Source organism: Phoxinus phoxinus (assembly GCF_949152265.1).
Source record: "Phoxinus phoxinus genome assembly, chromosome: 5".
In the NCBI taxonomy this organism is placed as follows: Eukaryota; Metazoa; Chordata; class Actinopteri; order Cypriniformes; family Leuciscidae; genus Phoxinus; species Phoxinus phoxinus.
Window position 1 is genome coordinate 7,276,139 of NC_136880.1, and position 14,958 is coordinate 7,291,096.

Sequence of the window (14,958 nt, forward strand, 5' to 3'; positions counted from 1 at the left end):
ACGCTGGCTCATGCCAAAGCATTCCTCCTTAGCCATGGCTGTACGACATACAACAGGATCAACTCAGCTGATAGGAATGCTGAATGGTCTAGGGCACTGTTCCTCCAACTCACAAGTACTGGAACATGACACCGCTCTAGCAGAGCTGCAAAAAGGTGATACATACATCCCACAAAATATTACAGTTCAAGTTCAAGCAACTCTTGTATGGGACAACAACGACTTTGGTGAAGAAACACTAACTGGAAAGGGAACAACACATAACACAAATGGTATTGTAATTCAGAGGCCAATTACCTGTGGTGTGTCTACTTCTGAGACAGTATCTCTGCAGAGAACAAGGAAAAGGTCTCGTCAACCACCTCACGCCCATATTGACACCTACATTAGAAGAAAGAGGACCGGTCCAAAACCTTTTGGATCAGAAGTTGAACTGGGACACGAGAAATACATGTATACACAGGACTCTGCACGAAGACTGGATGGTGCCTACTTTTTCATGAAGTCTCAAGAAGTCCATGGCAGTGTTTGACCTGGATGGACTGGTCACAATACACTGCTACAGAGAGGTACGATTCCACAGCAGTCTAACATTGGTTACCTGCCCGTCATTGACGCCAGTCCAAAAGACCTAGACACAGTACACACCATCCTCACTCGTTCAATAGAAATAGCAGACAAACTGTAGCTGAATGAAATTGTGTTGGTAATGGATCAGGCCATATGCAAAAGCACAAGAAATGCGTTGGATGAACACCACATTTATGGAACGACTAGTACTGAGACTGGGGGAATTTCATACAGCATATCTGTCCTGTATTGGGAAGCGCTTTGGTGACACAGGATTTCAAGATCGCTTATGAAAAAGTAGTAAGGGTCTTCAGCAGTTCTTGTTTTATTAGACCTCAGCGCTGCGTTTGATACCATTGACCACGACATTTTACTCTCACGTCTAGAAAATGTAGTAGGATTTCAAGGTACAGCACTTGCATGGTTTAAGTCTTTTCTTTTAAATAGAACCTTTTTGGTAAATATTGGTCGAGATAGTTCACAACCTGCCTCTCTGCTTAGTGGGGTTCCATAGGGGTCCATTCTTGGCCCAATCTTGTTTTCCTTGTACTTGCTACCCCTTGGGTCAATTTTTAGCAAGCATGGAATACCCTTTTATGCAGATGATATGCAAATTTATCTCCCTCTGAAAAACCCCCCAGCAGGAACCAAATAGAGTTGTTGCGAAATTGTATACATGACATTAAGTCATGGTTATCTTTAAAACAATTTAAACTAAATGAAGAGAAAACTGAAGTTGTGTGGTTTGGAGTTCCAAAAAATCTTGATGATCTGGGTGATTTAGCCCCCTTTTGTAAGCCATTAGTCAGAAATTTAGGTATTCTTTTCGACAGTGATCGCAGGTTTGAGAGACAGATTTGTTCTGTCGTTAAGTCTTGTTTCTATCATTTGAAATTAATGGCGAAAGTGAAACCATTTCTGTCAACTCGTGATCTCGAAAAGCTCATTCATGCATTTATATTTACAAGACTAGATTATTGCAATGCGTAATATGTCGGCATAAATAAAACACTGATTAATCGCTTACAATTAGTTCAAAACGCCGCTGCGAGACTTTTGATGGGTACTCGTAAGCGAGACCACATTACCTCAGTATTGAGCTCTTTAAATTGGCTACCAATTGACTACAGAATAAATCTTAAAATTTAAATTTTTGTTCATAAATCACTGCATGGTATGGCTCCATTGTACCTGGTAAATCTTATTAAGAAATACGAACCAAAACGGTCCTTGAGGTCAGCTGACCAGCTGGTTTTAACGACTCCAAGAACAAAGTGGATAAGTGGAGATCGAGCATTTGTAGCGATAGCTCCAAAACTCTGGAATGATCTACCCCTTTCTGTCAGATTGGAACGTACATTTACTGTTTTTAAACATAAGCTTAACCCTCTGGGGTCGGCAATCACGCTGGCGTGATTTGCGCGATTTTTTTTACATAGCAGCTAATTAAACTTAAAATACTCCGTCATATATGGTCATACAGACTTAATAAATATGAAAAAAGAATCTGTGAGATGTCTACTTTTGTATGTGTCCACTTACAACCAAAACAAAACGTTGTGGTTTAGTAAAATAAAGAAATTAAACAGGGTGTGCTTTCTGCCTCTCCGTCTCGTGAACTTTTTTTTTCTTGAGGACGTCTCTAAACATAAAACTCAGCGAATACTTGATACACATTTATGAGCTCTATATCTTTATAACCATTTTGTGTAGTTTTAATTTATCTGATTCAAAACGAAAACAAATATTCTCTGTTTAAGTAATTTGTATAAAACCAACAAGATATCCAGGTTCTCTAACCCTTGCTCATTAGTTTTAATGTGACCACACACCCACACGCACAAAACATATAGAGATGCAAATATCTTCCATGCATCGCGCGAACGCGCCCATTACCTCGACAACAAAGCGCCGCCAAACTTCATCAGTCCTCTGCTGTTCGTCGAGTTTGGAAGACACGCTGTGAGATTATTGGAGTTACATCAGATGAAGAAGAACGCGATTTGAAGACAAGAAAGATTTTAAGGTAAGAAATAATTCTGAATTATATTAGTTAGTATTGTTGCATACACTTCACATTGCAGTCGAACTGTTGCTCGATGCTTCAGTGAATGTTCTCAGTCGCGCTGTGTGTTTGATAGGATGGATACCCGACCCGAGCCCACATCAGCGCCGCATTGAACATTTTACATTTAAAACAGCTTATTAGGTAGCCAATGTGCCTGATGCTTTCACTTGATGCAAACGTTCGTTTTTGTGATTCAAATACATGTAAAATATTACCATAACATCTGTCTTCCTGTGTACGGAAATTTGTTTATGTAGCCGTGACAACGAAAAACGTCATATCGATGTTAACATTTGAAGTAACATATTATAATAAATATATTTTTCTCTAGTGTAGTGTTACTGAAGTGTTCCTGTTTAACGATGCCTGCTATAGCCTACTATTGTTATTATTTTATGCAGTCCTGCATGTATGCCTACAAGGCACAACAAACCTGGTGTTCATTTTATATATTTATATATATATATATATATATATTAGGGGTGTGACGAGACCCTTATCTCACGAGACAAGACGAGACACGAGATTGGGTTCATAAGAACTAGATGAGACGAGATTTTTGCACAATATTTGTTAGAAATCCTCAATGACAAAATTCATGACTGGAAAAATAGTCTGCTGGTGGATTTTGAAATGTTTTAACTAAATCATCTTGTAATGAATGTCATTTCAGTTCTACTTTATGAGTATGAATTATCAAATACATTGAAATACAACAATATAGAAGCACTGAGAAAGACTGAAAAAGAATAATAATCCTGTTTTGTCATACATTTATTGTAGGCTTATGACTTTACTTGTATGTAATAATCATCACTTTTAGTTCTCTTTTCAGATCAATACATAAAGTATTGTCCAGGGCCGGCCCAGGCTCGGTTGCAACACTAGGCGAGATTTTAGATAGCGCCCTCACAAGCCAACCCCCGTTTTTAATGTTAACCAAACAACAAAGGACAAAGGAAGAAAAGGAAAGAACAACCACTGCTCTTGAACTTTAAAAAGAATATGAATACTATGCAGTATTATTTATTTTATTAGCCAACTTAAATTGAATAACTGAAGAGCACTGTTTATTTCAATTGTTTTGTTGTATTGTATTTATTGGTGCTTTTACTTGTAATTTGATTTGTCTTTAAAAATGTATACTATTAAAATATTAGTTATATATATATTAGTTAATATATACATGTGTATATATATAAACATATATTACCTAATAAATTATGTTTATATTATTTTAGTTTTAATGAAAAACCAGGGGATGTGTGTGCTGATGATTTTTAGAGACCCCCACAGGTGTATGATTTTACTGCTTTCATGGGAGCTCATCCTCTCTCTATGGGAGCTCAGCTCCCACGTAATTCGAACCCAGATCTCAACTCACGGAAAGATGATAATATCAAAACAGAAACTCACAGTAACGGTGTTCCTTTCGACTCGGACAATAATGCCTAGAGTCAGAGAATATATGCTGTATGGAGTTGGAACAGGTATAGTTTAGTTTAATTACGGTTATAACCTATGTGTCATTGATTGTAGCCACTATTAATACAAGCCTGCTGTAGGACCACGTCTGAATGATGGCACAAAATATACTGATGAGTTTAAAAAAGTTTATTGTATGTCACAAAAGATTAAGCGTCAGTTCTACTCCAGAAAATCACTGTAAGAGCTGAGTAAACACAGTATAAGAAGTGCATAAGTACATAAACAAATTTCGGTAGATTTGAGGGAGCATTTTCTTCAAAAACAAAATGAACCCACCTCGTCTTCAGCGGCTGGCTCAGATTTCAGGAGTAAATAGAGAGAGCTATGTGAATGAATACATCTAGCCACAACACCTTCAACGCTTGGGAGACATTCTCATCAGTGCAGCAATGGCGGATTGTGATCTAGATCAGGGCGGGTCTAAGTTAAAACGGCAGTGTCTGTCAACACTCATGGGCGGGGCCTGTGGCTGTAGTGACGTCACTAAAGCCGCATTCTGAAAACAGGTCGTTTGGAACTGCTTATGATTTATGGGGATTAAAAAAAAAGGAGTGAGTGGATTTTTATCACTGTAGGGTTGTTGTGTACACACACTGCCAAACACCATACAAAAGTGAATTTTGCATAATATGTCCCCTTTAAAGGGTTAGTTCACCCAAAAATTTTAATTCTGTCAGTAATTACTCACCCTCATGTTGTTCCAACCCCGTAAGACTTTCATTCATTTTTGGAACACAAATTAAGATATTTTTTATTAGATCTGAGAGCTGTCTCACTCCTCCATAGGCTTCTATTGTAATTGAAACTTGTCGGCCCATAAAGTTATTAAAGACATTGTTAAAATAGTCTAAGTGACTACAGTGGCTCAACCATTAGTTTATCAAGTGACGAAAATACTTTTTGTGCGCAAAAACAAACAAAAATTTCACATCAATTCATGATGATTTACGCCCTCCTCGCATACAGATTTCATTCACAAAATATGTCTTACAAATTTTAAATCAATATATTGTTTTATGTGAATGAGTGGGCAGGATTATTTTCACATAGGGTTTAACCAAATATTCTAGGCTACGATTTTCAAAAGTCTTGTGAACAGATATTCAGTATATACGTTTTATGGCCTTATTTCAGTGACTTAAAAAATATTTTTTCACAAACCACACAGACGTAATTTTCTCAAAACTATAAACTTTTACATGTTGCTCACATATTATCGAAGCAGAGTTTGTGCTGAATACACTGTAATCAGACTTTAGCCATGAAAATGTTACAAGTAACAGAAATAAGCACAAATGTCAGGGCATGTCAGAACACCTCCAGGGCCCAGAAAACTCCTCAGACCCCAAAGGAGATATTTGTGCGGTGCAAGCTGAGCTTCCCCTCGTACATTTAGCAGATTTTACCATCTGGATATCACTGCGCCTTCTATGGCTCATGAAGTTCTTAATGATGGCTCTTTGGAGAATTGAAAGGTAATCTTTCTTTCTTGCCGGGTCTGTTCGGCGGCATCGGAAAGCATGCATTACGGGAGTTGGCTATATTTATTACCATAGTGAGATACAGAGCGATTGATTAAAAGAGAATGTTAGGTTACTCATGTAACCCCGGTTAACAGAGCGGGGCAACTCACTAAACTTCCCTACTTGCATAACACGGGGGAAGAGCGTGTTTAAAATGCAGTTTTGTGGATCACAGCTGTATATATAGGGAGGGGGTGGGTTCCTTGTCATGAGCTGTGATTGGTCCGTGCCCCCTCAAGTAAAGTCATGACACAGTCATGCATTAACAAGCAATGAGATGATGTTAGTGTATGGTTAATAATGAGTTAAGTATGATGTGCCCTTCAAAATAAAGTAATGACAAAATGATGCATTTACAAATCATTAACTAAAATATGAATAAACATACACTAAGAGTGCCATCCTTATTCCTTTACACCACCGGTACAAAAACCAAAGATGCAAATTATTTGTAATTCTTTCATTTTTATTTATACAATTAAACATATATGGACTCAAATAAAGCCCAAACATACATGTAAAGACACATAAGGCATTTTTAAATGTAAAATTGTCCACAAGCTAATTCTAGTAGAAGTCTAGTAGAACAAAAAATACAGTTAATTACTGTACATAACTTCATGAAAAATCAACATACATATAAACATGTCTTTAATTATTAATCCGGTTTACCAAAGCAGTCAACATAAATTAGATTAAAATGCCAGCATTACTGTAGCAACACAACTAACACACCGATTGAGAGTCACTAATGAGTGTCCCATCAGAAACAAACCCTACATACTGTAGTCCTGGCAGTGGCGGAGCCAGAGGGCTAGTTGGGGTGGCAATTGCCACCCCAGACGAAGTCCTTGCCACCCATGTTGCAACCCCACTGAAAAAATCTCCCAGCGGACGTGAATGCATCCTTACGCTGCACGCTTGTGTGCTGTTGCTGCTACACTTTTCATCTGACACGCAGATCATTCGTGACGTGCTCCAGTCCAAACGGCTGAAAAACAACGCGGCAGCACACACAGGATCGATGACAAGCGTTTTGCTATGTACGGCTTTTATTGGTATTAAATTAAACGAAGTACTGTTTTAACGGGAAGTAAGGGAGACATTGGACTGTAAGTTAGTGCTTAGCATTACTACTTCAATGAGCAATAGTCTCGTGAAACTGAGACATAGACGTGCACACCGTCTATGGTTCACACCGGACGCGAATAGCGCGTCAAATTCGCGCCTGCCGCGTCTAGTTTGACGCTTGAACATTTTGAATGCATTCGCGCGTCCAAAGCGAAATGGACGCGCGTAAAAAGCAAGCGTTTGGAGCGAAATTGACGCGCGTCCGAGGCGAAATCCGCTTCTTCTGGGAGAGGCAAGTGCTAGGCGGGAAAATTAAAAATACTACTGATATTGTTGTTCAGATCGAAATGTAGTTGTTTAAAGCTCAAATCTGTGGTTTGTTAATAAAGATATAGCACCTATTTAAAAAAATGTATCTGACTTTTCGGAGTTGTGAGATCCAGGCGATCACCGGGCGCTCGTGTAACGTTAACCCGCCTGGAGCAGCCTCACCTCGGCTAGTCCTCCTGACGTTTGCCGCTGGTAAACGAGAAATGTTTAAATTCACAATCTATAGCTTCGACTCTATTATATGAAACATATAAGTTAAAATACATTAATGACTCGTTCGTTATAACGTTGGTCAAACGACTTCTCTAATTAACGTTATGTGAGTTTTTCTTTTTCTTTACTTGTTGTTCTATTTTTGCTGTATACTTAATATATAATTGTGTACATTTTGTTGTTCTATTATTATTCTTTAGCCTCGTTTTGACAGGTCCAAGTTTACCTCAGTTTTTGTTTACTACTGGACTTGATTAGTCCAAGGAGCACTTTGAATAGCCTACTTGTTGTTCTATTTTTGCTGTATACTTATATAATTGTGTACATTTTGGAAAATAAACAACTTTAATTGAATCTATATACATTTTGTGGAAAAAAATTAAATTTTAGTGTAATTGAAAACTTTGTATATTGACCCCCCAAAATATTGGACCCCCCTTGTCACCCCTTTGCCACCCCTGTTTTAAAAGTCTAGCTCCGCCACTGAGTCCTGGAAAGAAAATAGTTAATAAAAATCAGGAAATGGTTGAAATCCTTATGACTCCAGTCGTAGTTAAGGATAGCTCTTCATTGGTTCATATCTTCACTAATCACAAGTTAATGTTGCAGTTACCAGTAACATTTAATTACGTAAATAATAATTTCTTGTTTTTTTTCTGCTTTATGAATTACATAATTTTTTGCTTAATTATATTTACACAACTTGTAAATTGAAGTAATTATATATATATATATATATATATATATATATATATATATATATATATATATATATATATATGCATATATTAAGACTTGTATAGCACTTTATGTTCAGAAATGATCAAGGTTAATGTGTTCCTCTACTGGACGTTTTTTGTTTCTTGTATCAGCATCAGGACCTGACACTTCCAAAAACAGCTCTTCACCAGGAGGTGGTGCAGGATTAGTCTCTGTAAACCAGAAAGAACTCAGTTATTTATAGGCAGACAGACAGATAGAAGATAGATATAGATTTAGATATATTTATTTTACCTTCAGGTTCAAGGATCTGACATTCATGAGGACTTTCTCCTGGGCTAATGAAGCCGTTGCAGGAAACTATTTTAGCATAGCTCCAGACAGATTCCTTAGGAATACGTGGTAAACTGGGATCTGATCGATTTACATAGAAAAAGCCAAATCTTTCTTCAAAACCCGCACCCCATTCCACATTGTCCATTAGTGACCAGGCAGTGTAGCCACGAATATCCACACCATCCAGCAAACGAGCTGAAAACAAACAATAATATTAATAATGCATGGAAAAGCATCACAGAAATCTATTGTTTAATGCTGTCCTTTTCGATCTTATTACCTTTCAGGACCTGATTGATATAGGTATTATAGTAGTGGATACGGGGGGGGGGGACATCATTCAGATCTATTGGCCCTCGTTCTGATACACCATTCTCTGTTATGTAAACAGGAGGTTCTCCATATTCATCTTTAATGAACTTCAGAATTTTTCGGAATCCCGCAGGATTTACTTTCAACCAGAAGGATCCAGATTCCAGCCATGTACGATCTGATACAACTCCTACACCCCTGGAACAGATGGCAACAAAATGGAAAATTTTTATTGCAAAATGTAACTATATAATTGCCCAACTCTTTACAAAGTTGGAAATATATGTCAATACTTTATCTGCATACATACATTGTATGCATATCTGCTCACTTAGGGTGATATATATTATATAGGAAATCTCAACTGTGTTATTCCATCTTTACAAAATGTAAACTATATTATCGCACAGCAATAATCTTCTAAATGTGACTAAGGCATAAAGATATTTTATTCATTAACACTATGATTTTCTGTAAAGCTGCTTAGAAACAATGTGTATTGTAAAAAGCGCTATACAAATAAATCTGACTTGACATAAACATTGATGAAGGTCTTAAACAAATTGGACCTGACACAGAATGACTTTGCTGAATAAAACTAAAAGGCTACCTGTCTGCATCATAGTCCTCGTAGTCTTTGTAGTCCAAGTAATGGGTTAAGACAGAGGTGTAGTGGTTCAATCCAAAATAATCATGAGTACCATTAATCCTCGCTACTTCAGCAGGGGTAAATTCTGGAAGCCTGATAGATGTGAAATACAAACGTAAAAGCATTTGTAAGCACTGAAACTTTTGTGAAAAGTTAAATACTTTTTAAAGCTTTAAATTCCTATCAAACAAGATAACAAATGAATTACCTTGATTGAGGTCAACCAGCCGCTAAACTTCTCTCTCGAATTCTGTCTTTCATTAAATCGCTGTAATCTCCATTGAACACAGGATGAGCAAACCAACCCAGCGTGAACTGTTTCAAGAAGAGGAGTGGCTTATTGTTGATTTATGCATATGATTACACACTGTTCGTATGGTTGAATCACAAATCTGTACCTGAAGATAACGCACGGCAGCATCCACATCTTCCTGTTTGTATGGGTTTCTTGGTTCAGCCCAGTCAGAGTTTAGAGTGATGCTGATAAGGCCACCATATTTTGCACGATACTTGTCATTTATACAGATGCCAGGCCTCCGCATGAGCCTTGATGAGGTTGTGTGCCACAACATATGGTGCAGTGGCCGGTCTGGAATTTATACCTGGACACAGATACAACATCATCAATAAGCTTATTTTGCATTATTAGCTGTGAACACTGAAATTGGTGGGCTTAATCATATTTTACACAAATTAAAAGGATAATTTGAATGGCGAATGATACCTGGTGCTGCAGTTCCATGGCCATATCCTGCCAAAGCTACATTGAGGGGTTCATTTAAAGTGATCCAGAACTTTACTCTGTCCCCCAGACTGTTAAACACAACATCAGCATAGTCTCTGAACCTATCGACAATAGTTTCATTCTCCCAGCCACCAACATCTTGGAGTGCTTGTGGGAGATCCCAGTGGTACAAGGTCACCTGCCAGATCAAAATGTTTAATAGACTGTCAAAATTTAGTCATATTCATTTAGGCTACCAGAATGCATTTTTAGCATGCAAATTATTTCAAAAATAGTCTACCTGTGGCTGGATATTAGCTGCCAAAAGTGCATCTACAAGCCTATTATAGTAGTTGAGTCCAGCTTCATTTATTTTCCTGTTTGTTCCATCTGGCATAATTCTGGGCCATGCAACAGACATCCGGTAGTGGCCGACTCTCAGTTTTTTTACATTATCAACATCATCAGCGATCCTGTTGTAGCTGTCACAGGCAATGTCACCATTGTCGTCTTTAGCTATTTTTGATGGAGTGTGTGCATATTTGTCCCAAATACTGAGACCTTTTCCATCTGTTCTCCAGGCTCCCTCTATCTGTGGTGTTAAAGCATAACATGAAACATAATTTTAAGGTCAAGTTCAACTTTATTTATAAAGCACATTTCCAAGCAGTCATTACTGCCACAAAGTGCTGTACAGATATACCAAACATAAAAACATGTTAATTTAATCAAAGAGAGAAATTACAAAGGTAAAAATGTCCCAATAATAGTAGTAAGCTAGTTTAAGCTTACTATAATAGTAGTTTAAGCAAATATATGATTTTAAAATATATAAATATGATTTTTTTTTTAATTGCTTGTTGAAATAGTTGTACCTGATATGCAGCTGTTGCTGTGCTCCCTCTGGAAAATGTCCATATAACATTTCTTCCTCCACTGGCAGTGGAAAGCCATTATTTCTTATTATATCAAAAAGGAGGTGAGCTGAGCGCTTTGGAGTTCATGGCCGATTTGAAAGTAAAAAGTTCACATGGTGAAGTCCATAGCTAGGATAGTAGCCATTTAGCCACTCAAAGGAGTCCATCAGAGAGCTAGCAATATAACCCTTAAGTCGTACTCCATCCAGGTTGTGTGCTAAAAAGACAATACAATGTTAATGTGTCAAATGTACAATTTAACACCATTACAAACATTGAGCCATTTTCACTAATACATTTTGTACAATTTGTGTATTCATGAACAAAGATTATCATTCAAAATTTCCACAGGATTCATAGGTGCAAATAAACATAAGTTTTTTTTTTTACTCTATGTTGCTGAATCTGGATTATTCTAAATAAGGTAGCACATTCACACAGCTAGCAGTATGAATAAATTACGCCCAAACCATGTCCAAACAAGAGCTTTTCATATATATACATTTTTGTAATGTATTTCATGATTTCTGAATAGAAACTTTTATAAGCAGACAAATATGTCAAAGTGAATGAGAACCATTGTTAACATACCTTTAAGAGCCTCGTCAACATAGGTCTTAAGAAAGAATATTCGATCAGTGTCATCAACCGTCATGTCAGGGACTGTAGCCACCCCAGATAGCAGACGGATGTGGGCCACTTCAGGCAATGATGCGGCACTGCAGGCATTCTTATGGCCCGGACCAAATGTATCTGAGCCTAAAGTGGCCCACATGTAAAATGGCAAATATGGCCCAAATATTTAAAATCACATGTGGGCCTTTTTAGGCAAAGATGCGGCACTCGTGGCAATGTGTAATCTGAATGTGAGCCTAAAGTGGCCCATATGATAGATAATGATTATGGCCCAAATATCACAAACCAAATGTGGGCCACCTATGGCAAAAACGTGGCACAATCAACAATGACTACTCTGGATGTAAACCAAATATGGCCCACATATAATGCAGCAAATGTGGCCCAGTTATCTTAAAACATATCTGGGCCAGTTTTGGCAAAGATGTGGCACAGTGGCACTGGCTCATCTGAATATGAGCCAAAAGTGGCCCACATATGATGCTGCAAATGTGGCCCAGTTATCTTAAAACATATCTGGGCCAGTTTTGGCAAAGGTGTGGCACAGTGGCACTGGCTCATCTGGATATGAGCCAAAAGTGGCCCACATATAATGCTGCAAATGTGGCCCAGTTATCTTAAAACATATCTGGACCAGTTTTGGCAAAGATGTGGCACAGTGAGCACTGGCTCATCTGAATATGAGCCAAAAGTGGCCCACATATAATGCAGCAAATGTGGCCCAGTTATTTTAAAACATATCTGGGCCAGTTTTGGCAAAGATGTGGCACAGTGGCACTGGCTCATCTGGATGTGAGCCAAAAGTGGCCCACATATAATGCAGCAAATGTGGCCCAGTTATCTTAAAACATATCTGGGCCAGTTTTGGCAAAGATATGGCACAGTGAGCACTGGCTCATCTGGATGTGAGCCAAAAGTGGCCCACATATAATGCAGCAAATGTGGGCCAGTTATCTTAAAACATATCTGGGCCAGTTTTGGCAAAGATGTGGCACAGGCTCATCTGGATATGAGCCAAAAGTGGCCCACATATAATGCTGCAAATGTGGCCCAGTTATCTTAAAACATATCTGGGCCAGTTTTGGCAAAGATGTGGCACAGTGGCACTGGCTCATCTGAATATGAGCCAAAAGTGGCCCACATATGATGCTGCAAATGTGGCCCAGTTATCTTAAAACATATCTGGGCCAGTTTTGGCAAAGATGTGGCACAGTGGCACTGGCTCATCTGGATATGAGCCAAAAGTGGCCCACATATAATGCAGCAAATGTGGCCCAGTTATCTTAAAACATATCTGGGCCAGTTTTGGTAAAGATGTGGCACAGTGAGCACTGGCTCATCTGAATATGAGCCAAAAGTGGCCCACATATAATGCAGCAAATGTGGCCCAGTTATTTTAAAACATATCTGGGCCAGTTTTGGCAAAGATGTGGCACAGTGGCACTGGCTCATCTGGATGTGAGCCAAAAGTGGCCCACATATAATGCAGCAAATGTGGCCCAGTTATCTTAAAACATATCTGGGCCAGTTTTGGCAAAGATATGGCACAGTGAGCACTGGCTCATCTGGATGTGAGCCAAAAGTGGCCCACATATAATGCAGCAAATGTGGGCCAGTTATCTTAAAACATATCTGGGCCAGTTTTGGCAAAGATGTGGCACAGTGGCACTGGCTCATCTGGATATGAGCCAAAAGTGGCCCACATATAATGCTGCAAATGTGGCCCAGTTATCTTAAAACATATCTGGGCCAGTTTTGGCAAAGATGTGGCACAGTGGCACTGGCTCATCTGGATATGAGCCAAAAGTGGCCCACATATGATGCTGCAAATGTGGCCCAGTTATCTTAAAACATATCTGGGCCAGTTTTGGCAAAGATGTGGCACAGTGGCACTGGCTCATCTGGATATGAGCCAAAAGTGGCCCACATATGATGCTGCAAATGTGGCCCAGTTATCTTAAAACATATCTGGGCTAGTTTTGGCAAAGATATGGCACAGTGAGCACTGGCTCATCTGGATGTGAGCCAAAAGTGGCCCACATATAATGCTGCAAATGTGGGCCAGTTATCTTAAAACATATCTGGGCCAGTTTTGGCAAAGATATGGCACAGTGAGCACTGGCTCATCTGAATATGAGCCAAAAGTGGCCCACATATAATGCTGCAAATGTGGGCCAGTTATCTTAAAACATATCTGGGCCAGTTTTGGCAAAGATGTGGCACAGTGGCACTGGCTAATCTGAATATGAGCCAAAAGTGGCCCACATATAATGCTGCAAATGTGGGCCAGTTATCTTAAAACATATCTGGGCCAGTTTGGGCAAAGATGTGGCACAGTGAGCACTGGCTCATCTGGATGTGAGCCAAAAGTGGCCCACATATAATGCTGCAAATGTGGGCCAGTTATCTTAAAACATATCTGGGCCAGTTTGAGCAAAGATGTGGCACAGTGAGCACTGGCTCATCTGGATGTGAACCAAAAGTGGCCCACAAATAATGCTGCAAATGTGGGCCAGTTATCTTAAAACATATCTGGGCCAGTTTTGGCAAAGATATGGCACAGTGAGCACTGGCTCATCTGGATGTGAGCTAAAAGTGGCCCACATATAATGCTGCAAATGTGGGCCAGTTATCTTAAAACATATCTGGGCCAGTTTTGGCAAAGATGTGGCACGGTGAGCACTGGCTCATTTGGATGTGTGCCAAAAGTGGCCCACATATAATGCTGCAAATGTGGGCCAGTTATCTTAAAACATATCTGGGCCAGTTTTGGCAAAGATATGGCACAGTGGCACTAGCTAGCTCATCTGGATGTGAGCCAAAAGTGGCCCACATATAATGCTGCAAATGTGGGCCAGTTATCTTAAAACATATCTGGGCCAGTTTTGGCAAAGATGTGGCACAGTGGCACTGGCTCATCTGAATATGAGCCAAAAGTGGCCCACATATAATGCTGCAAATGTGGGCCAGTTATCTTAAAACATATCTGGGGTAGTTTTGGCAAAGATATGGCACAGTGAGCACTGGCTCATCTGGATGTGAGCCAAAAGTGTCCCACATATAATGCTGCAAATGTGGCCCAGTTATCTTAAAACATATCTGGGCCAGTTTGGGCAAAGATATGGCACAGTGAGCACTGGCTCATCTGAATATGAGCCAAAAGTGGCCCACATATAATGCTGCAAATGTGGGCCAGTTATCTTAAAACATATCTGGGGTAGTTTTGGCAAAGATATGGCACAGTGAGCACTGGCTCATCTGGATGTGAGCCAAACGTGTCCCACATATAATGCTGCAAATGTGGCCCAGTTATCTTAAAACATATCTGGGCCAGTTTGGGCAAAGATATGGCACAGTGAGCACTGGCTCATCTGAATATGAGCCAAAAGTGGCCCACATAT

General features: G+C 39.2%; 1 protein-coding gene across 1 annotated transcript in view; it reads right to left on the minus strand.

Annotated features, from left to right (window-relative positions):
• Window positions 1–8,067: 8,067 nt before the first annotated feature.
• Window positions 8,068–14,958, minus strand: part of LOC306998346 (lactase/phlorizin hydrolase-like) — a gene marked incomplete at its 5' end in the record, with an annotated part of 36,972 nt that continues 30,081 nt past the window's right edge. Inside the window, 14 exon segments of the mRNA XM_079612312.1 lie at window positions 8,068–8,195; window positions 8,278–8,514; window positions 8,600–8,829; window positions 9,242–9,373; window positions 9,489–9,499; window positions 9,503–9,595; window positions 9,679–9,798; window positions 9,800–9,882; window positions 10,005–10,203; window positions 10,306–10,596; window positions 10,880–10,911; window positions 10,914–11,004; window positions 11,008–11,138; window positions 11,513–11,584. Coding sequence (XP_079468438.1) covers window positions 8,077–8,195; window positions 8,278–8,514; window positions 8,600–8,829; window positions 9,242–9,373; window positions 9,489–9,499; window positions 9,503–9,595; window positions 9,679–9,798; window positions 9,800–9,882; window positions 10,005–10,203; window positions 10,306–10,596; window positions 10,880–10,911; window positions 10,914–11,004; window positions 11,008–11,138; window positions 11,513–11,584 — 1,841 coding nt within the window. The 3' untranslated portion in view covers window positions 8,068–8,076.